The sequence below is a fragment of the Myotis yumanensis genome, unplaced genomic scaffold, assembly GCF_028538775.1.
Source record: "Myotis yumanensis isolate MYYU_CA2020_CCGP unplaced genomic scaffold, mMyoYum1.0.hap1 SCAF_1, whole genome shotgun sequence".
Classification (NCBI taxonomy): Eukaryota; Metazoa; Chordata; class Mammalia; order Chiroptera; family Vespertilionidae; genus Myotis; species Myotis yumanensis.
Window position 1 is genome coordinate 3041972 of NW_027223752.1, and position 22076 is coordinate 3064047.

Genomic DNA, 22076 nt, shown 5'->3' on the forward strand with positions numbered 1-22076 from the left:
TAGAGCAATAAATAACTAACAAAAGAAGCATGCCAGGCTCCTGACCTGCATCCCTGTGCTCCAGATGCAGTAGAATGATTTGGAGGAAGGAGTGGGCATACGTATGAATTGACACTGATTCTTCATGTAGAATGGTCAAAAATGATACTGCAGCTGTTAACTGCATTTCCACACCTGCAACATGCAGGACTTCCTGTAGAATCAGAAAGAGTTTGCTATTATATAGGTGAGAGAGCATAAATTGTAAGTTTTAAAAATCCAAGGTCACAGAAACAAACATAGTCACATTCCACAAATAACTGTATATGACTTCCAAGAATATGTATGGCCCGGCCAGCATGGCTCAGTGGTTGAGCTCGACCTATGAACCAGGAGGTCACAACTGGATTCCCGTTCGAGGATGTGGCCGGGCTGCGGGCTCAATCCCCAGTGTGGGGTATGCAGATTGCAGCTAATCAATGATTCTCTCTCATCATTGATGTTTCTACCTTTCTCTCCCTCTCCCTTCCTCTCTGAAATCAATAAAAATATATGTATGCTTGCTTTATTTAAGAAAACTATACTAATCTACTCCTGATCACTTAAGTCATTAGACCACATAAAGTTTAAATGCCTTAGGAACTGATAAAATAAAGATTCCATTGCTTTACGAATGAAAATTATAGAAGTACATAAACCTTTAAATAGTAAAATAGGCATTTTTGATAGATTTCAACTTCTATTTTGCTATCTGTATTGTACAGTTTGCCATCATATCTAGAACAATAATATCAAAGCTCAGACAATCACATGTGTTTTTATTACTTGAACTTCTGGTTCAAAAAATAAACATACATTTGACTCTAAAAAAAGAAATGCATTTAAGATTTGAAAATGGATTTTCCCCTTTAAAGAACTGACAGGAACATAAATTATCATAAAGTAAACTGCTATTAAAAGAAAAAATGTTTATACATAAGAATGTTTTTTAAAAATTATATTCATTGCCATCTCCATTCACCATTTTTTAAAAATCCTAAATATATATGCAAAGTTAAAGCCTATGTGAGAATATTAGTTTTCAACACATGGAAAAGTAAAAAAAAAAAAACTTCACATAAACCTTTTCAAATATATTATTTATACTTTAGATAAGAGAGAGTGTGGGTATGTGATGTACTTTGTTTAACCAATTATGGCAATTATAAAACTGAATAACTATTTTATAACTAGCATAGTAAAGTTAGTAGAACAATGTGGAACTTGCAGCCACAAAACAAGGTTTCAGATCTGTAAGCCTAAGAAACTTCATATTTCTGCACCATTTCCTAATATATAAAATGTGAATTATAATACTGTCTTCTTAGAGATTTAAACAGAACTTTTATGACTTACCAACTTGTGTAAATTGAGCATTAAATAATGGCCACTGTACATCCAACTATCCCCTCTCTACAACTAGGCTATCTAGTAGGAATCTCATCTTGGCCAGACCTGAACTGATCTCTTCCCAGCACCTCTTCTCCAACTTTCATCTCAGCAAGCAGTAAATGACAACTTAGACCTTCCAGTTGTCAGCCCAAAAATTCTGAGGTCATCCTTAACACATCTTAGACCCTCGCGCACCAAATCACATGACCAATCAATCCTGATCCAGAATCTGACCATTTATCACCTCCACCATTACCACGTGATCCAGGCTACCATCATTTCCACCCTGAAGTACTCCAATGATCTGTTAACTGGTCCCTGATTCCATCACTGCCCCCAGAGAGAGTCTTGTAAGTCAGATCATGTCGCTTCTCTGTTCGAACCTCCCCAATGGCTTCACAGCCCACTCGGAGGAAAAGGCAGTCCTCGCAGTGACGTACAGATCTGTCCCCAATGCCCCCTTTGTCCAGATTCACTCAGGGTTGGCTCCTGACCTCGTTCAAGCCTCTGTTTAAATATCACCTTTTCAATGAGCCCTATTTTAACCTGAAGCCACTGCCTTGTCCCAGTTCTCACCACCCCTTTTACAGGTGTATTATCTCCATCATCCAACATAGTCATTTGTGTATGGCCTGTCTCCCACATCTAGAACATAAGCTTATGACTGCCAGGCTTTTTGTCTGTTTTGTTCACTACCGTAGCCCCTGGTCCTAGCACACAGCAGGCATTTGCTGTAATGGCTGGATGACTGAATATCTCTTCCCCTTTCACCTAAGCTTTTTGCAGTGGATGCCCTCCGCTTCACACACATTATCCACATCTCCTAAAAAGTAGCTTCAAGAGATTTTGAGGTGAGTCCTAAAGATTAGGGATTGGCAGAATTAGACACAAGGCAAAACCAAAATGGATCGCACAGAAATGCATTCTTACTATCATGTCACTAGGAGGTGTTCCTGCCATCGTCTACCCCAGCATCTCTGTGGCCAAGATTTAGACCGTGTACCCAGACTCCTTGGTTCAGCCTGGTAGGGCCTCTGCCAGTCATTGTGCTAGAAGATGTTCTACAGCATGTCATTCTCCAGCAGAAGAAACAAACTCAGAATCCTCAAGCACCTTGCTGAAGGCCAGCGAGGTAGGAACTGGCAACTCTAACCCTTGTGAGCATGATGCCAAATCTAAGCGCTGGATTCTTCCTCACAGGCTCTGCATTTCCACTCACCACTGCATAAGGCATGGCTTACGTCGATCCTAAGCCTTCCCCAGGCGGTGTGGGGGCTCTGGCAGTTTCACTCTGGCCTATGTTTATGAGGTACGGTAATTCCCAGAAGGCCTATCAAACATCAGGGTGGCCGATTATTTATTTATTTGTTTGTTTGTTTGTTTATTTATTTATTTATTTAATCCTCTCCAGAGGATATTTTCCCATTGATTTTTAGGGAGAGTGGAAGAGAGTGAAAGACAGAGGAAACAATCAATGTGAGAAAAACAAATTGATTGGTTGCCTCCTGCAGAAGCCCTGACCAGGGCCCAGGCCGATGAGGAGACTGCAACCAAGGTCCATGCCCTTGACAGGAATCAAACCCGGGACCCTTGGGTCCGCAGTCCGACGCTCTATCCACTGAGCCAAACTGGCTAGGGCTCAGGTGACTGATTTTTATTTTGTTTTGTTTTGCTTTAAACTTTTGTATCACATGCACAAACATCATTTTACGAATCTTTTCAACCAACAGGCAATTGTGGATCTTAACAGTTCTTGGCTGAAAGAAAAAGAGAAGAAACCATAAGGCAGAAGCAGAAGCAGCAATTGGTCTCTTAAATCGGCCTCCCGTATCTTCTTGTTTTACTGTTTCCAAAACAAACCTAACTCCACACTAACAACCTGGATTTGGAAAACGTTTTCAAAAGATTCTATGTGGCCAGGATGCATCACTCACAGGTTTATTTAGAAACGTAAAGTACTTTGCGAAGAAAGATTAAAAGAAACAGTGAGGGCCACAGTGTACATTCCGGTTCACATGTGTCTGCTGCTTTAAGTTCCAAGAGATGTGATTTTGCGCCCTCTTAAAAGGCATTAAAGTCCTGGGTTTGTACGTATGCAAACGTTATGCAAAAGAGGACATGAGAAGCTCTGCAACTTCTTATCTTCCTACTGCGTTACTTAGTCTTGACTCCCGCAGCAACATGTGCCCCAACTATTTTGCATTTAATTTTCAAAAAAATCCTCAAGTCTTATCAGGATTTGGGTTTTCTCTTGTGCTGACTTCAACATCTGGGACTGTCCACTGTTAAGAAACCAGCAGACTAAGAGACTGTATCACTGCTCAAAGCCCACTGACTTCTACACGCCTTTCTGAAACATAGTACAGTAAGCGTTAGATACTTACCCATGAGTACTCTCCTCCACAGTCACACCTCTGGACAAACATAGTGAGATCCATACTCTCTGGGTAAATAAGTGTGCATCCTCATGGGCCTTGGAAGACACTGAAAAGTAAATTCCTCTATTGCTTAAGTGCATGCCTTCGTGCCAGTTACCCTTCCTCCTAATGCTACTGTATGGCTGGCATTCCAACTTGAATCCTCAAAAATGAAATGAGACCATTTATAAATGAGTTAATGATACATTTCCAAATGTCAGAAGCTATTCTGATTCCAGGAAGGGAAGTATACTAGCCACTTCTGTGTTGAATTGCTTCTTTAGCAGTATGAATGGTGGAAGCAAGCATTTTATAAGGTAATGTAATGCAGTCCTTGCAGAGAGGAAAATGCTCTGTCTCCAATAAACCCGCATTATATGCATCAAGAAGAGATTTCTCTTTATAATACACAACACACAGAAGCAATAAATAAATCACTGGCTTATTTCAAAAAGAGGAAGTATTTTAGACGCACACATTTGGAAGCTAAATTAACTGGTAATCACATGGTGCTGGTTAAAAGTAAAGGGGCCCTAAAATGATAAAGAATCTTTGTATATGAAATAACATCACTGATTATTTTGAAATTAAATAACAGGGATTTAAATATTAAAATACTGAAGATCAAGGACATAGAAAATATTTGAGGATCATAAATATGGGAATTTTTAGTAGCAATAACAGTGAACAGCACTTTTCATTATAAAATGATAATATTAATGAAAGACTTTAAAACTGAGTTAAATATGAATAATTGGAACATGCCAAGTCTAAGACACCTTTAACAATTAACTACGATAGCTCATTCTTTTCCTTGTCACTAATTGCCACGTTCCCCACTAAAAAAAGTGGGGGGGAGACTAGTCAACATTAATGAAAATCAAACTCAGAGAGAAAATAAAGTGGAGACAGTGAACAGGACTAAAGGGGCTATGTTTTACCCTTCTATAAATCTGTATTTCAGTGACTCGCAAGGTTCATGAGGAGGTACAAATAGGAATATTCCAAAGATCTCTTTCCATTCAGGAAATACCAATAGCAGTAACAACTATCAGATGACTATGTAAATGTGTAATGAAGTACCCACCGTGCAAAATCATGACAACGCCAAACAAACACATTTCAAGACAATGACTTTGAAACTGAACTTCTAGCTAGACTACTCTGTCAAGTCATTTTTACATATAGTAAAGTAGAATCATGTAATTTCATAATTTTAGCTTAAAATGTAAACAGTAATTTAAAATGCTTCAAATAGAAGATGTGCATATCAAAGAAATGTCTATTTACTGGATATAACAGCCATAAGTAATCATTTCAAATGATCCATTGTAGCTATATTTAATTAGTTAAAATTGTTTTAGAAAAAATTATAAACTGTTTTCTGGGATGGGGAGCATTATAAAGTATGGCAAATTTCTATAAGCAAGTGAAAACAGTGCTTTCTTTGCAGTCATTCAATGATATTTCCCTCCTATCCTAATCTTTCTCTAATGGAAATCTAATTCTGATAATATAATTTTAACTTCATTTATAGCTATGTTAAGTACCAGCACTAAACTAAGTGCTCTGGGAAATTGGATAAAGGTCAAAGTCAAAGACTTGCTTCCCTACTTTTGAGGGATTCCTGTTGCTTATACATATTTAAATATTCAACAAATATTTATTTAGTTACATTTAAGGCACTGTGCTAGGTGCTGGAGACTTAGCCACAAGCAGGACTAGAATGTATCTGTTAATACTGTAATTACAACAGTGACAAGAGCTAAGGATGAGAAGTACAAGATGGCATAAGAACCTCTAATGAGTGGCCTGATCTCTTCTGAGGATCATAGAGAAGTAATAAAAAGAGAAAAGAGAGAAACAACTAGACAAAAGTAGGAATCGGGAGGTAGGAAAGCAAGAAGAGTAAGAAAGAGTGCACAGCCCGGAGAAGTAAGGAGCACGGTAGCACATTCAGGAACCGAAAGGAGGTCAGTGTGCCAGGAGCACAGTCCGAGGAGGGGCTGAGGCTAGTGAAACAGACGGACCCAAACTGCAGGGCCTTAGGTGGGTTGAGCAAAAGAATATTCAAATAATCCACCTAAAATGCTCTGAAATGTCATGCCTGTTATAAAAATGAATAAAAAGAGTCAGGAAGTAGTGAGGGAGGGGTGGTGGGAGGGAGGAGTGGGCCAGGATCCGTTGAGATGCTATTGCATTTACGGGAGCAAACCCTCAGAGCAGCTCGGACTAGGGTGGAGGCAGTGGCTGGGGAGAGGTGGATGGGTTCAGGAAATATTTAAGAGATAAAATAAACAAGATTGTATATGTGGGTAGTGAAGGAAGAGATGGTATCTAGGATGACTCCCAACATCCTCGCTTGAAAACCAGATGAGTGACAGTGCTCCCCATGAGGAGAGTGGAGGAAGCAGGTTCGGACAAGGGTCACTGGAGGAAGCCCAGGGGGCAAGGGGGAATCCCAGGAGCTCCATTTGGACTTGTTAACTGTGAGATGCCTTTGAGGCATCCAAATAGAGATTTAAAACAGGGAACTGTATTTACAGATCTGACCCTCTGAAAAGGTCTGACATAAATAAGAGGATTTTTATTCAATAGATAGAACTTATATGGATGATACGTAAAGCCTTGGGAGTGAATGAGATTGCCTTCAGAGAAAACACGGGCAGAAAGTGGAGATCTGCTACTGTAAACATACTTTCACCTCAGCAAAATAAGAGTGCTGAAGAACTCAAAATTTAAATAAAAAGATGCATTATAAGTGTTCGTCAGAATATTTAATTCTAAGTTTTGGACTATACCTAAGACATCATTAGAAAACAATCTGGGGGCATAGGTAAACACCGGAAATTGCTGCCTCACACAACCACTTCAAAAATACAACTAAAAGACAAAACAGATATCATCCAGAACCACAGGAAGGCTGGCTCAGTGGAAATTCTACAACTAGAAGGAAAGAGAAAAGCACACTGAGACTCAGAGGAGGTGCGGAAGTAAAGTGCAGAGGTACAGAGGCGCTTGTGAAAAGGGCTGGCAACTGAGGACAAGGTTGTCTTTTTCAATCAGGAGGGAGTTTCAAGCTCCCGACTGCTCTGAACTCCAGTTCTGGGTGAGTCTCTGGGAACCCAGACTCATACGGGGAGAAACTGGACTGTCTGGCAGCGGGCGGAACTCAAGGGCGGCTTTCTCTCACAGGTGCTTGCAGCGATTACCGGGACACTGAGACTTGGGGCCCCTTAGAGTAGGACTGAGGAGCAGCCATAGCTGTTTGCTCTGCCCTGTTGATCCCCTGAGACCCTGCTCCACCCAAGCTGTGCACAGAGGCTTTTGCATATGAAAGGCCTGGCCCTTTGCAATCTGAAAATTACCTAACAAACTGCAGCTGGGTCAGACAGACCCAGAACTTCCAAAAGAAGGCCCAAGCCCCACAGCAGCTTGCATTGCTTCACAGCTGGGCCTCATCTGGGCACCTCCAAACCCCCCAAAAAGAAGAGGAATCTGCAGATCTCTCCATAGCTCCTGCTGGGTAGCCTCAGGCAGAGGCTAAATTAGCACCTCCTTAGAGATCCAAGTGCCAGTGTACCCAGTGGTCAGAATGGGACCATCCAGATTACAACTCCTCAGATCCATAAGGGACACACTCAGGGGGCAGACTCTATGAGCACCAAAGCCCCACTGAAGCAAGTCTTGCCCCAGAAGGGTGTCTCCAGCACAGAAGTTCTCCCACTGCAGACACAGCTGATTCTCACAGCCAATTGGCCTGGAGGTCAATTCCTCCCAGTGATACCTACAACAATCAAGGCTTAGCTACAACAAGACTGTGCACAAAGCCCACAAAGGGGTGCACCAAGAGTGTCCACCTCAGGTAATTGGGGAGGCTGAGCCACTGAGCCCTATAGGACACCTAGCACAGAAAGCCACTCTATCAACACAGGAAAGCAGCCAAAATGCAGAGACAAAGAAACAGGTCACAAATGACAGAAATGGAGGACAGCAAACTACTGGATATAGAGTTCAAAACCACACTTGTAAGGTTTTTCAAGAATTTTCTAGAAACCGCCGATAAATGAAGCGAGACCCTCAAGAAATCTAGTGAGACCCTCGAGGATATGAAAAAGGACCAACTAGAAATTAAGCATACATTGACTGAAATAAAGAATATTATACAGACTCCCAACAGCAGACCAGAGGGTCACAAGAATCAAGTCAAAGATTTGAAATACGAAGAAGCAAGAAACACCCACCCGGAAAAACAAAAAGAAAAAAGAATCCAAAAATATGAAGATAGTGTAAGGAGCCTCTGGGACAACTTCAAGTGTACCAACATCCGAATTATGGGGGTGCCAGAAGAAGAGAGAGAGCAAGATATTGAAAACCTATTTGAAGAAATAATGACAGAAAACTTCCCCTACCTGGTGAAAGAAATAGACTTCCAAGTCCAGGAAGCGCAGAGAACCCCAAACCAAAGGAATCCAAAGAGGACCACACCAAGACACATCATAATTAAAATGCCAAGAGCAATAGACAAAGAGAGAATCTTAAAAGCAGCAAGAGAAAAACAGCCAGTTACCTACAAGGGAGTACCCATACGACTGTCAGCTGATTTCTCAACAGAAACTTTGCAGGCCAGAAGGGAGTGGCAAGAAATATTCAAAGTGATGAATAGCAAGAACCTACAACCAAGATTACTTTACCCAGCAAAGCTATCATTCAGAATTGAAGGTCAGATAAAGAGCTTCACAGATAAGAAAAAGCTAAAGGAATTCATCACCACCAAACCTGTCTTATATGAAATGCTGAAAGGTATCCTTTAAGAAGAGGAAGGAGAAGAAAAAGGTAAAGGTACAAATTATGAACAACAAATACACATCTATCAACAAGTGATTCTAACAATCAAGTGAATAAATAATCTGATGAACAGTATGAACTAGTGAATATAATAGAATCAGGGGCATAAAAAGGGAGTGGACTGACTATTCTCGGGGGGTGGGGTAGAAGGGGTGTTGGGGGTTCAGGAAGAGACTGGACAAAAATCGTACACCTATGGATGAGGACAGTGGGGGAGGGGTAAGGGTAGAGGGTGGGGTTGGAACCGGGTGGAGAGGAGCTATTGGGGGGGAAAAGAGGAACAACTGTAATAATCTGAAAAATAAAGATTTAATTAAAAAAAAGAAAACAATCTGCAGGTTAAGGATGATGACAGTATATGGGGGATGAGTGCAGGTGTATGTACAGAAACATTTTGGGTTAATATTGTTTTGATATTAAATCAAGAAGAAAAAATAAAAAGGAAAAGGAACTTCTTTCAGTAATGGCAGAGCAGGTAATTCTGATCAGTCCTCCTGATGAGGATAATATAAAAAGCTTGAAAAAATATACAAATCAGTTGCATAAAGGCATCTGGAAATGAATAAGGTTACTCATCCAAAATTTAAAAATTACCCAACTTAGATTACCCATTACTAGCAAGATGGCCCATTACTAGAAAGATCGTCCATTACCAGAAAGATGGCCCATTACTAGCAAGATAGCCCATTACTAGAAAGATCGTCCATTACTAGAAAGATGGCCCATTACTAGCAAGATAGCCCATTACTAGAAAGATGGCCCATTACTAGCAAGATGACCCATTACTAAAGAGATCGTCCATTACTAGAAAGAACATCCATTACTAGAAAGAACATCCATTACTAGAAAGATGGCCCATTACTAGCAAGATGGCCCATTGCTAGCAAGATTGCCCATTGCTAGCAAGATTGCCCGTCTAACAAATAATAGAATTCCAGAAAGGTTAGCATGTAATTTGGGGCCTGTTTTTTTCCTCTGGGACCATCTGCTGATTCTAGAAAAGGCTCCTTAGTGGCCAAAAGCTTAACTGCCTTTTTTAACAGCCTCTAAGAAGCGCTGGTAAGTCCCTGGGATAGGATAAGGGCAATCCATCAGCAAACTGACCTTTGCAGGGAGAACAGCCCAGCTTCAAATCATCCGACACCTAAAACGGGTTAAGTGAGACTTTATTGCTAGTGCAGTTAAGCAGCTGCCAGAAGATAAAATATTCCTTTCTACAGAAAAATATCACCCTGGGCCTCAAACTATTTCCACAAATAATGTATTGAATTCAAGATCAAGCACACAATCAATACTATCCAGGCACATGAAGAGATAATATGAATCAGAACCAGCAGAAACAACAGAAAATAGAAGTGCACCCACAGGAGCTCCAGGTATTGGTGTATGTGATGCACACCTGGTTCGAAGATACAATTGAAAAATTCAACAGAAAATTCTAGGACATAAAAGAAAGGATGTGGCAGATTTTTTAAAGAGCTAAACAAAAATTCTAGCCCAGAAAACTAATCATCAAAATCAATAATCAGAATGAATCACAAAGAGAAAATGACCAAAAAAAGGTAAAAGACATAGAGATACTATGGAAAGGTCTAATATGTAAGAAATTGGAGACCTAGAGAGATAGCAGAGAGGTGATTAGGCAGAAGCAAAATTAAAAAAACATCTGCAAAGACTTATTTTTAGCACAGATATTCTAGATTGCGTAGAGATTTATTTGCATTTATCTAATGACTAAGCATGCTGAACATCTTTTCTTATGCTTATTGGCCATCCAAAAATCGTCTTTGGTGAAGTATCTGTTCAAATTTTTGCTTGTTTTGAAAAATTGGGGTGTTTTCTTATTATTGAGTTTGAGAGTTCTTTATGTATTTTGAACACATGTTCTTATCAGATATATGATTTATAAATATTTCCTCCCATTCTGTCACTTGTCTTTTCATTCTCTTAACAGTGTCTTCTGAAGAGTAGAAGCTTCAAGTTTCATGAGCCCAAATTTATCAAAATTTCCTTCTATGGATGATGCTTTTCATGTCAAATGTAAAAAAAACTTTGCCTAATCCAAGGTCACAAAGATTTTTCTCTACAAGTTTTTATCATTTTGGTTTTCAATTCTTAGGTTTATAATCTATTTTGAGTTCATTTTTGTATGTGGTACAAGGTATAGACTTTTTCCCAATTGACCCAGCACCATTTGTTGAAAAAACTGTCCTCGGTACATGGACAGTCAGGCCTTTGCGCCTGTGTTAAAATCAATTGGCAATGCACATGTAGAAGGCTTTTTTTCTCTATTTATGTCCTATTGATTTGTCTCTATACCAATATCACATGGTCTTCATTGATGTAGCTGTATACAATGTCTCAAAATCAGGCAATAAAAGCCCTCCAACTTTGTTTCTCTTTTTCAGAATTATTTTGGCTATTCTTGGTCCTTTGTATTTTCATATGAATTTTAGAATTAGCTTGTAATTTCCTACCAAAAAAAAAAAAACTAACCTACTGGAATTGTTATTATTTTGCATTAAATTTAGATTGATATGGGAAGAACTGGTATCTTAACAATATTGAGTTCTCTGATCCACGAACATGGTGTCTCTTTCCATTTACTTAGTCTCATGTTATTTCTCTCAGCAATGTTCTATAGTTTTCAGTATACAGATCTCGCACGTCATTTTTCAGATTAATCTCTAAGTATCACACATACTTTAGCACTATTGGGATAGGTTAAGAGAAAATTCAATTTCCAATTGCTTGTTTTCGTGATTTGTATATTGATCTTGTATCCTGAAACATTTCTATATTCAGCAAGTGCTAGTATTTTTCTTTTGTAGATTCCATCATAAATGATAATGTTATGTGACAAAAAAAAAAAAAAACACAACCGTTTTTCTTCTTTCTCTGCAATGTGGATCCCTTTCATTTCTTTTTGTTGATTTATCGCACTGTTTAGAATGTCTAGTAGTGTTGAATACACACAGTAAGAGCCCACACGCTTGACTTGTTCCTGATCCAAGCCACCATCAAATATGAGGCCAGTTCTACAGTTTCCTAATGCTCCCATTCCAATCTACTTTACACACAATTAAAATGATCACTGTAAAATGTGAATGGGCAAGTCACTGCTCTGCTTAAAGCCTTCCTGATTTCCCACTGTCCTGAGAAAGAACAACTCGTGCATGCTCTGTCACTGACCATCACTCTAACGTCCTTTTAAGTCACACCCGACCCAGAGCACTGGGTTCCAACCAAACACGCCTCTTTCAATTCCCCCAAGCTCTTTCATCCTAGGGGCTATGTACTGCCCTCTCAGCCGGGATCACTCATTCCTGACTCTTCAAGTGTCTGCTTCCTCCTAGCTCTGCAGTTTTAAGGGCTCCTCAATAGGGCTTTCTTTGGCCTCCCAATGCACAATAAGTTCCCCCTGTCACTCCCTCCTGATATTTACACTCACCTACTTATTTTATGTGTGTTTCCCATTCTGAACTGTAACCTCCTTGACAGCCAGTTCTCTATTTTATTCACCTCTATTTTCTCGGTGCTCAGAACAAGTGCCAGCACATGGAAGGCACTCAGTAAATATTTACGTATGAATCAAAATGCCAGTATCATTAAACATTCACTTCTATTACAAGATTGCTTTTTTATAAGATTAACTAAGAAATTAGCCCTGGCTGGTTTTGCTCTGTGGATAGAGCATCAGCCTCTGGACTGAAGGGTCCCAGGTTCGATTCTGGTCAAGGGCACATGCCCAGGTTGCGGGCTTAATCCCGTGTGGGGTGTGCAGGAGGCAGCCAATCAATGATCCTCTCTCATCATTGATGTTTCTCTCTCTCTCTCCTTCTCCCTTCCTCTCTGAAATCAATAAAAATATTTTTTTTTTAAAAAAGAAATTATGCCCATGGCAAAAGTGAAAAAAGTGCCACTGCGTAATTTTTTTTTGTCATTTTACCACTTGAAAGTAACGACTCCCAGAAGTAAGGCAGAATTGAAGACGGTGCTTACTATAAGTACAAATACTTCTTAACAATATCTTAATACAATGATTTAAAAATGAGTTGCACATAACATAGGTTTGACATGAGGTTGTTTAAAAGTTTAGCTGCCTACATTATATAGCAAAGCCTCTTTAAGTCATTATTATTGCCCCATAAAGTCTTATCCAGTTGCTTAATTCTTCAGCATTTTTAGATATAGTCAGAATCACACAATTAAATACTCTCCTATGCCTATTGTTCAATTGTTTTCCATATAGTTTTTAGGCCTACTTGGTATAGAATCTAATCTGGGACTGAATTCCATCTTTTTGTATTTTTTAGTACAGAGCAAGATAAATGAGAATCCTAAATAAAGGACTGCATGTTGATTAACTCAAGAAATGAATGAAATTATTTCATCAAATATTTTCTTAGTATATATTCATTAGTATACATTTTCTTTATAGTATCCATATATTCAGTTTTCTATAATACGGATTAATTTTTATTACTTTAAAAGGTTATTAAAGTCATCTTTATAGCTCAGTTATATAGTTTCAGCAGACACATTTGATTCTTTGTATAAATATACTCTATACATGAGTATATAATATTCTTTACATATTCCCATAAAATTAATATTGGGGGAGTTATTTAATTAACTTTATTGTAACCTCGTTAGCAAAATGATTTTTTCAAGATAATTTAGAACCCTCAAGGTCACTACTCTCTATCCTTCATTTTTTATTTTATTTCATGAAACTTTGGACATTCAATACCCTCTGTGGACCAGATTTAGCCTGCTCAACACAGTATGTGTATAGCATGCTCAATATATTTAGCTTTAAATCTAATTCATGTAATATAGAATAACTTTATTCTTAAGAGAGAGAGAGAGAAACATTAGTGTGAGAAATATCAATCAGTTTCCTCCCATACGCACATTAAACCTGCAACCTAGGTATGTGCCCTGACCAGGAATCAAACCCTAAACCTTTTGGTGTATGGGACAACACTCCAACCTACCAAGCCACCCAGCCAGGGCTAGAATAACTCTTAATCAAGAGGACCTAACTACCTGTTCCTTCTAATGTTGTTTAATTGGCACTTCCAAGTGTTAAGCTAACAAGCATAGGTCAGTTAATATCACTGAAGTTGAATGTAAAATTAAACTTAAACTGTGTAGGCTTAATTCCATTTAAATTATAGCATGATTCTGGGAAAATAGATATGAAAAGGCTTGATTCACTTTTGAATCACATGCAATGCTAAAATAAATATAATAAACACCTCAATTCATCATTGTAACAAGAAAAAAAACAACCTCATTCTGCCAGGATAGAAGGGTAGGTATCTTGTAAAAAGGGATGTAACATGGTGCATCCCTACATCTAATTTAAATTATAGTAATTGGAACCATGCTATATATGTCTATAGATGCCTAAAAATAAAACATAAGGGCACACTAATAATTACAGTATTTTAAACACATATAAATTAATTTAAAAGTTAGGGAAAAGTTACAACCCAACAGAAAGCCAAATAAAAGTATACAAAACTATTAGCAAACATAATCCCCATTAGTATGTAACCTCCCTGACCCCATTATAGGTAAGCTCCCTAAGGACACATAGATTGTTGTCTGTTTTGTTCTTTCAAGCTCTTAAGACCAGCACTTTGCACATAGGTACAAATGAATAATAAATCTTACATATTTAACAGTATATATTAACTAGAGGCCTGGTGCACGAATTCATGCACCACGGGGTCCCTTGGCCTGGCCTGCGGGATCAGGCCGAAACCAGCTCTCCAACATCCCCCAAGGGGTCCTGGATTGCAAGAGGGCACAGGCCAGCTGAGGGGCCCCACTGGTGCACAATCAGGGCTGGGGAGAGATGAGGGAGGTTGGCCAGTGGGAAGGGACCATGGGAGGGCTCCAGCACATGTCCGGCCCATCTCACTCAGTCCTGATCAGCCGGAACCCAGCAGCATGCTAACCTACTGATTGGAGCGTCTGCCCCCTGGTGGTCAGTGCACATCATAGCAAGCAGTTGAGTGGCCTTAGCATATCATTAACATATTACACTTTGATTGGTTGAATGGCCGACCCGTTGACCAAACACTTAGCATATTAGGCTTTTATTATATAGGATAATCCATAAATAACTAAATAGAAGAAAGAATATTCTAATAGATCAAATATTTTTTGTTTATAGCAGGAAAACTAATTCTGAAGAATTTAGGAAGCAATAAAATGAATATAAAACTAAAATTGTGATGGCCCAATTCAATCTTTATTTGATGATTCTTTAGAAGTCACACCACAGGGTCATTATTAAGAATTCAGTGAAATTATATATTATCAATGTTGTTGAATACTATTAATATAAATTTAACTTAACAGAATACCAAATAATATAGATTAACCAAGTAACATATATGCATATACGAATAGCCCACAGACACAAATAATAATGTGGGAAGAAGGGGGCAAAGGAAGTGGGTGGATGGGGGCAAAGGAAGTGGGTGGAGGGGGGCAAAGGGAAGAAAAATGGAGGACATCTGTAATACTATCAATAATAAATAAATAAAATTTAAAAGATAGCTATGATTTTGTAAAACTAAAATTTTTATGAGATACTGAAAAGCTAACTTTATTAAAATGTCTCTACTCAGAAAATGACTAAAGAAATCTTTATTTCAACTAAGATCTGGATTTCTCCATTTCCATCAACTAATTTCCCTAAATATTTTCATCACAATACAGCATGTGTATCATAATACTTCCTCCATTCAATGATTAAGGTACAAAAGATCAGCCATCAAACGCTCTGAAGTTTTCTCCTGACAATGAAAAAAAAATGGCAAATTCAAAACTCATTTCGCACCAACTTACTCTAACTTTTGGCAAGACTCTCCGAAGTGTCTCAGCAGGATTCTGTCGCATCAAAAACGGGAGATTTGCAATCACACTTGTTCCCTGGATATCTTGACCAGCACTTACAGAGAAAAGACAAATTTACAATTTGTAATTGTAAGCTGAATACCTAGTTTATGACTATAAAAAGCAGATTAATTTGAAAAATGACTGCTTTTAATGACAAACACTAAGACTTAGACAAAGTTTTAATTTTCAAACACCATTACTTAAATACAAAAATAAAACCAGGACAGAAATTTCATTAAGTAAATCTTATAACATGTGCATGAAAATATTAAGCTCATGCTAAAAACAAGATTAACTTTTAAGTTTAAAAGTTTTTAAGACTATTATTAAATACTTTAAAATTCTACCTCATTTTTTTTTGTATGACCTACCAATTTGCTGTACTATCTAAAAATTATAAATGGAAAGTTTTCATCATGGTAAAATATTAATAATCACTACAATAGGAATAGCAACAAAACCAACTACACAGAATCATACAACTTCCTTCTGTTATAATGAAGTTACCTGTGGCCGGCCTAGACTAACTCTGTGAGTTGCGAGAACTTCTTAAAGAAATACTCAACATTCTTAAAGGTCAGTGGGGTATATTTATACAGTTATCTTTTTGACATAGTATTCATTAGATCACAAAAGTTTTATCAAAATAATCTCAGTGGTGCTCTAGTGGTCTAAATACTTTAGAAAAGGTGTTCAGATTCATCTGAAAAACTAGTTCCATACAAAAAATTCTTTGATTTTAAAACATAAACTCAGTGACATAAGATTTCCAAGTACCTGACATACTAGTGTATATACATATAAAAGATGCTAGGAAATGTGGCACTGCTATTCTGATACCAATTTACATGCTAATTGCTGATGCCATATTTATTTATCTTAATTAAAATTATTTTAACTTAGCTCTTCAAATGGAACTATCTGTTATTATATGTATGTTAAGATCTTAATATACATTAAGTATATTAATGTATTTTAAAGTATTATATTTTTTAAATACAATGGTTTTTAAAGTATTGTATTTGTTTGCTTCAGTTTTATAAGTTCTGTTAAGAAGAAGCAGATTCTGCAGAGCTGCAGAGCTATAAAGAAAGGCATTTGCCCTGTTGTAGTAAGGTAGGCTATGAACCACCAGTCAGCACAATATTCCACTGCTGTCACCACTCCCTAAGTCAGTGATGGCGAACCTGTGACACCTGTGTCAGAGGTGACACTCGAACTCATTTTTTTGGTTGATTTTTCTTTGTTAAATGGCATTTAAATATATTAAAAATATATCAAAAAAAATAAATCTTTGTTTTACTCTGGTTGCAAATATCAAAAAATTTCTATATGTGACACGGCACCAGAGTTAAGTTAGGGTTTTTCAAAATGCTGACACGCCGAGCTCAAAAGGTTCGCCATCACTGGACTAAGTGAATACTTTAAAAGACAAAAGTCAAGAAGGAATGGGACTGAAGTAAGGGACGCATGCCAAGATGGGAAGATGGTCAAAAAAAGGAAATTGAAGTTGCATATAAAATTACTAGTTGTAGTGGGTTGAATGGTGCCCTTCCCACCCCATAAAATATGTCTCTGCCCTAAGCCTAGATTCCATGATGTCATCTTCACTTGAAAAAGGACCTTGAGCCCTAACCGGTTTGGCTCGGTGGATAGAGCATTGGCCTGCGGACTGAAGGGTCCTAGGTTCCATTCCGGTCAAGGGCATGTGCCTTGGTTGCGGGCACATCCCCAGTAGGAGGTGTGCAGTAGCTGATCGATGTTTCTCTCACTAATTGATGTTTCTAACTCTTACCCCTCTCCCTTCCTCTCTGCAAAAAATCAATAAAATATTTTTTTTAAGAAAAAATAAAAAGGTCCTTGAGATGAAGAGACCATTCTGGTTTACCCAGGTAGACTATAAACCCAGTAACAGGCATAAAAAGAGACACTCAGAGAAGAAGACACAGAAAAGAAGGCAGTGTGACCACAGAGCAGAGACTGCAATGATGCAGCCACAAGTCAGGGATGCTGACAACCCACAGAAGCTGGCAGAGGCAAAGGACGGCCTCTCCCTAGAGCCCTGCTGACAACTTGGTTTTGACTCAGTGACACTAATTTCAGAACCCTGACCTCCAGAATGTGAGAGAATAAATGTCTTTGTTTTAAGCCATCTAGTTTATGGTAATGTATTATAGCAGCCTCAGAAAACAAATCCACTACTAAAGAACTGAGAGAGAGAGAGAGACAGAGAGAGAGAGACAGAGAGAGAGAGACAGAGAGAGAGAGAAACAGAGAGAGAGAGAGGGGTAATGTTCCATATGACAATTTCTGGCCTAGAGTAGAGGATCAGTAAATGTCTCTTAAAAAGATGAATAAGCTCTGGCCCAGGAGGCTCAGTTAGTTGGAGCGTTTCCTGTACCCCAAAAGGTGGCATGTTCCCGGTCAGGCCACATACCAGGTTGTGGGTTTGATCCTCAGTCAGGCTGCGTGCATGAGGCAGCCAATCTCTCTCTCTCTCTCTCTCTCTCTCTCTCTCTCTCTCTCTCTCTCTCTCTCTTCCTCTCTAAAAATCAACTCAATATTTTTTAAAGGATGAATAAATGGATGACTCACCGGGTGAAGTTCCCACCTCTGCATAACATTCTTGAAATGACAAAATTATACAAATGGAGAAGACAGTGGTTTCCAGGGGTTAGAGATGGATGTGGAAAAAGATCCTATCTACTAAGGAGGGAATATGCTAATTGACTGCCCCACACTCAAAGATGGTGGCACCCACAGCCAATATGGAGGGAATATGCTAACTGACTGCCCCGCCCTCAAAGATGGCGGCACCCACAGCCAACAAGGAAGGAATACGCTAATTTACTGCCCTGCCCTCAAAGATGGCAGCACCCACAGGCAATAAAGAGGGAATATGCTAATTGACTGCCCCATCCTCAAAGATGGCGGCACCCACAGCCAATAAGGAGGGAATATGCTAACTGACTGCCCCACACTCAAAGATGGAGGCGCCCACAGCCAACAAGGAAGGAATACGCTAATTTACTGCCCTGCCCTCAAAGATGGCAGCACCCACAGCCAATAAGGAGGGAATATGCTAACTGACTCCCCCACCCTCAAAGATGGCGGCACCCACAGCCAACAAGGAAGGAATATGCTAATTTACTTCCCAGCCCTCAAAGATGGTGGCGCCCACAGGCAATAAAGAGGGAATATGCTAATTGACTGCCCCATCCTCAAAGATGGCGGCACCCACAGCCAATAAGGAGGGAATATGCTAATTGACTGCCCCACACTCAAAGATGGCGGTGCCCACAGCCAATAAGGAGGGAATATGCTAACTGACTCCCCCACCCTCAAAGATGGCGGCACCCACAGCCAACAAGGAAGGAATATGCTAATTGACTTCCCAGCCCTCAAAGATGGTGGCGCCCACAGCCAATAAGGAGGGAATATGCTAATTGACTGCCCCACACTCAAAGATGGCAGCGCCCACAGCCAATGAGGAGGGAATATGCTAATTGACAGCCCCACACTCAAAGATGTTGGCACCCACAGCCAATAAGGAGGGAATATGCTAGTTGACTGCCCCACCCTCAAAGATGTTGGCACCCACAGCCAATAAGAAGGGAATATGCTGACTCCCCCACCCTCAAAGATGGCGGCGCCCACAGCCAATAAGGAGGGAATATGCTAGTTGACTGCCCTGCCCTCAAAGATGGAGGCACCCACAGCCAATAAGGAGGGAATATGCTAACTGACTCCCCCACCCTCAAAGATGGCGGCGCCCACAGCCAATAAGGAGGGAATATGTTAATTGACTGCCCCACACTCAAAGATGGCGGCGCCCACAGCCAATAAGGAGGGAATATGCTGACTCCCCGACCCTCAAAGATGGCGGCGCCCACAGCCAACAAGGAAGGAATACGCTAATTGACTGCCCTGCCCTCAAAGATGGCGGCGCCCACAGCCAACAAGGAAGGAATACGCTAATTGACTGCCCTGCCCTCAAAGATGGCGGCGCCCACAGCCAATAAGGAGGGAATATGCTAGTTGACTGCCCCACACTCAAAGATGTTGGCACCCACAGCCAATAAGGAGGGAATATGCTGACTCCCCCACCCTCAAAGATGGCGGCGCCCACAGCCAATAAGGAGGGAATATGCTAGTTGACTGCCCTGCCCTCAAAGATGGCGGCGCCCACAGCCAATAAGGAGGGAATATGCTAGTTGACTGCCCCACACTCAAAGATGGAGGCACCCACAGCCAATAAGGAGGGAATATGCTAACTGACTCCCCCACCCTCAAAGATGGCGGCGCCCACAGCCAATAAGGAGGGAATATGCTAATTGACAGCCCCACACTCAAAGATGGCGGCACCCACAGCCAATAAGGAGGGAATATGCTAATTGACTGCCCCGCCCTCAAAGATGGCGGCGCCCACAGCCACAAGATGGTGGCACTCAGTCCCCTCAGCCCCGCAGGGGCAGCAGATGCGCCGGAAGGCCAGGCCCGCTCGCTCCTCACGCCTGCCTCCGGAGTCCCCTCAGCCCCATAGTGAACCAGGGCCGGCCCGAGGCTCAGGTAACCAGGGCCGGCCGAGGCTTTTGCTGCCGGCAGTGGCAGCAGCAGAGGTGTGATGGGGTGTTGCCTCCCGCCCCTGAGAGCTCCTGGACTGTGAGAGGGGGCAGGCCGGGCTGAGGGACCCCCTCCAGTGCATGAATTTTCTGCCACCGGACCTCTAGTGTGACTATAATAGTGTAACCTGCATAATGAAAATCTTAACTGTCTTGATTGTATCAATGTCAATATACGGGCTGTAATATTGTACTTTAGTTTTTCAAAATTTTACTGTAAGGGGAAACAGGTTAAAGAGAACATTGGCATCTGTATTATTTTTTACAAGTGTATATGAATCTACAATTATCTCAAAATAGAGTTTAATTTTTAAAAAATCAGTCAATGTGACAGACTTTAAAAAAAATACATATGGCCGAAACCAGTTTGGCTCAATGGATAGAGCATCAGCCTGCAGACTGAAAGGTCCCAGGTTCGATTCTGGTCAAGGGCATGTATTTGGGTTGCGGGCACATTCCCAAAAGGAGATGTGCAGGAGGCAGCTGATCGATGTTTCTCTCTCATCGATGTTTCTAACTCTCTATCTCTCTCCCTTCCTCTCTGTAAAAAATCAATAAAATATATTTTTTAAAAAATACATATGAACATCTCAACAAACACAGAAATCTGACAAATCCAACATTCACTTATAATTTAAAACTATCAGCAAACTAGAAGTAGAAAGAAACTTCTTCAACCAAATAAAGGGCATCTATGAAAAACTTAGAGCTAACATCATACTTAACAGTGAAAGAATTAATGCTTCCTCCCTAATCATGAACAGGACAAGGATGTTCACATTTCTGCTCATATTCAACACTGTGTTGGAGGTTTGAGCAAGTGCAATAGGTAATAAAAAGAAATAAGAAGCTTATGGATTGAAAAGGAAGAAATTAAGCTGTAAAGTACAAGATAGCCAGTACAACTAATAAGTGAGTCTAGCAGTGTGGCAGGATACAAGATCAAATAGGATTTGAGAAAATGATATATAAGACAGGTAAAAAAGGTCCAATATACTTTTAATGTAAGTCCCTAAAAAAAGAAAACCTAAGCAAAGGAAGCTTTTTTTTAATTGTTTTATTGCTTAAAGTATTACAAAGAGTATTACATATGTCTCCTTTTTTTCCCGCCCTTGACAATCCCCTGGCCTCCTCTACCCCCCAGTGTCTTATGTCCATTGGTTATGCTTATATGCATGCATACAAGTCCATCGGTTGATCTCTTACCCTTCCCTCCTGCCCCCCAACCTTCCCACTGTAGTTTGACAGTCTGTTCGAGGCTGCTCTGCCTCTGTATCTATTTTTGTTCATAAGTTTATAATGGTCTTTATTATCCATAAATGAGTGAGATCATGTGGTATTTTTCCTTCATTGATGCAAAGGAAGCTTTTAAAAAATGTTATTAAAAACCCTTTCTTGAAATAAAAAAAAAAGATTCAAAAGAGCACACCATATACCTTAGAAAATCAATCCAACAGAACTGAGATATATTATTGGACTTTAAAGGAAAAGAAAAATCCTTTGGGTATCCAAGCAAAGTGAGCAAGTTACTTGTAATAGAAACAAAATCAGATTGTCATTAAACTTTACTAACAATAATAAGATATTAGAAAAGCAACTAATAACTGATAAGTGACAATGCTTACCATAAACAGAACTTGAAAAAATAAAAGAAATGAGTCTAAATTGCAATCACTATAATCTCTATGAACAAATACAATCTAGGCCGAAACTGGTTTGGCTCAGTGGATAGAGCTTCGGCCTGTGGACTGAAGGGTCCCGGGTTCGATTCTGGTCAAGGGCATGTGCCTGGGTTGCGGGCACATCCCCAGTAGGAGGTGTGCAGGAGGCAGTTGATCGATGTTTCTCTCTCATCAAT

The 22076-nt window shown here is 39.9% G+C and overlaps 1 protein-coding gene across 4 annotated transcripts in view; it reads right to left on the reverse strand.

Moving 5' to 3' along the window:
- PPP4R4 (protein phosphatase 4 regulatory subunit 4) overlaps positions 1 to 22076 on the reverse strand; it is a 63316-nt gene that overhangs the window by 18715 nt on the left and 22525 nt on the right. The window contains exons 1-3 of one of the 4 annotated variants that reach the window (XM_070401415.1): positions 15546 to 15629; positions 3795 to 3894; positions 46 to 193 (exon numbers count right to left, since the gene is read on the reverse strand). In XM_070401415.1, the coding sequence (XP_070257516.1) occupies positions 46 to 193; positions 3795 to 3848 (202 nt within the window). In that variant the 5' untranslated portion in view covers positions 3849 to 3894; positions 15546 to 15629. Of the gene's footprint in view, positions 1 to 45; positions 194 to 3794; positions 3895 to 15545; positions 15649 to 22076 lie in introns of those variants that run through there. The other 3 variants (XM_070401349.1, XM_070401465.1, XM_070401519.1) reach the window with 3 other exon arrangements.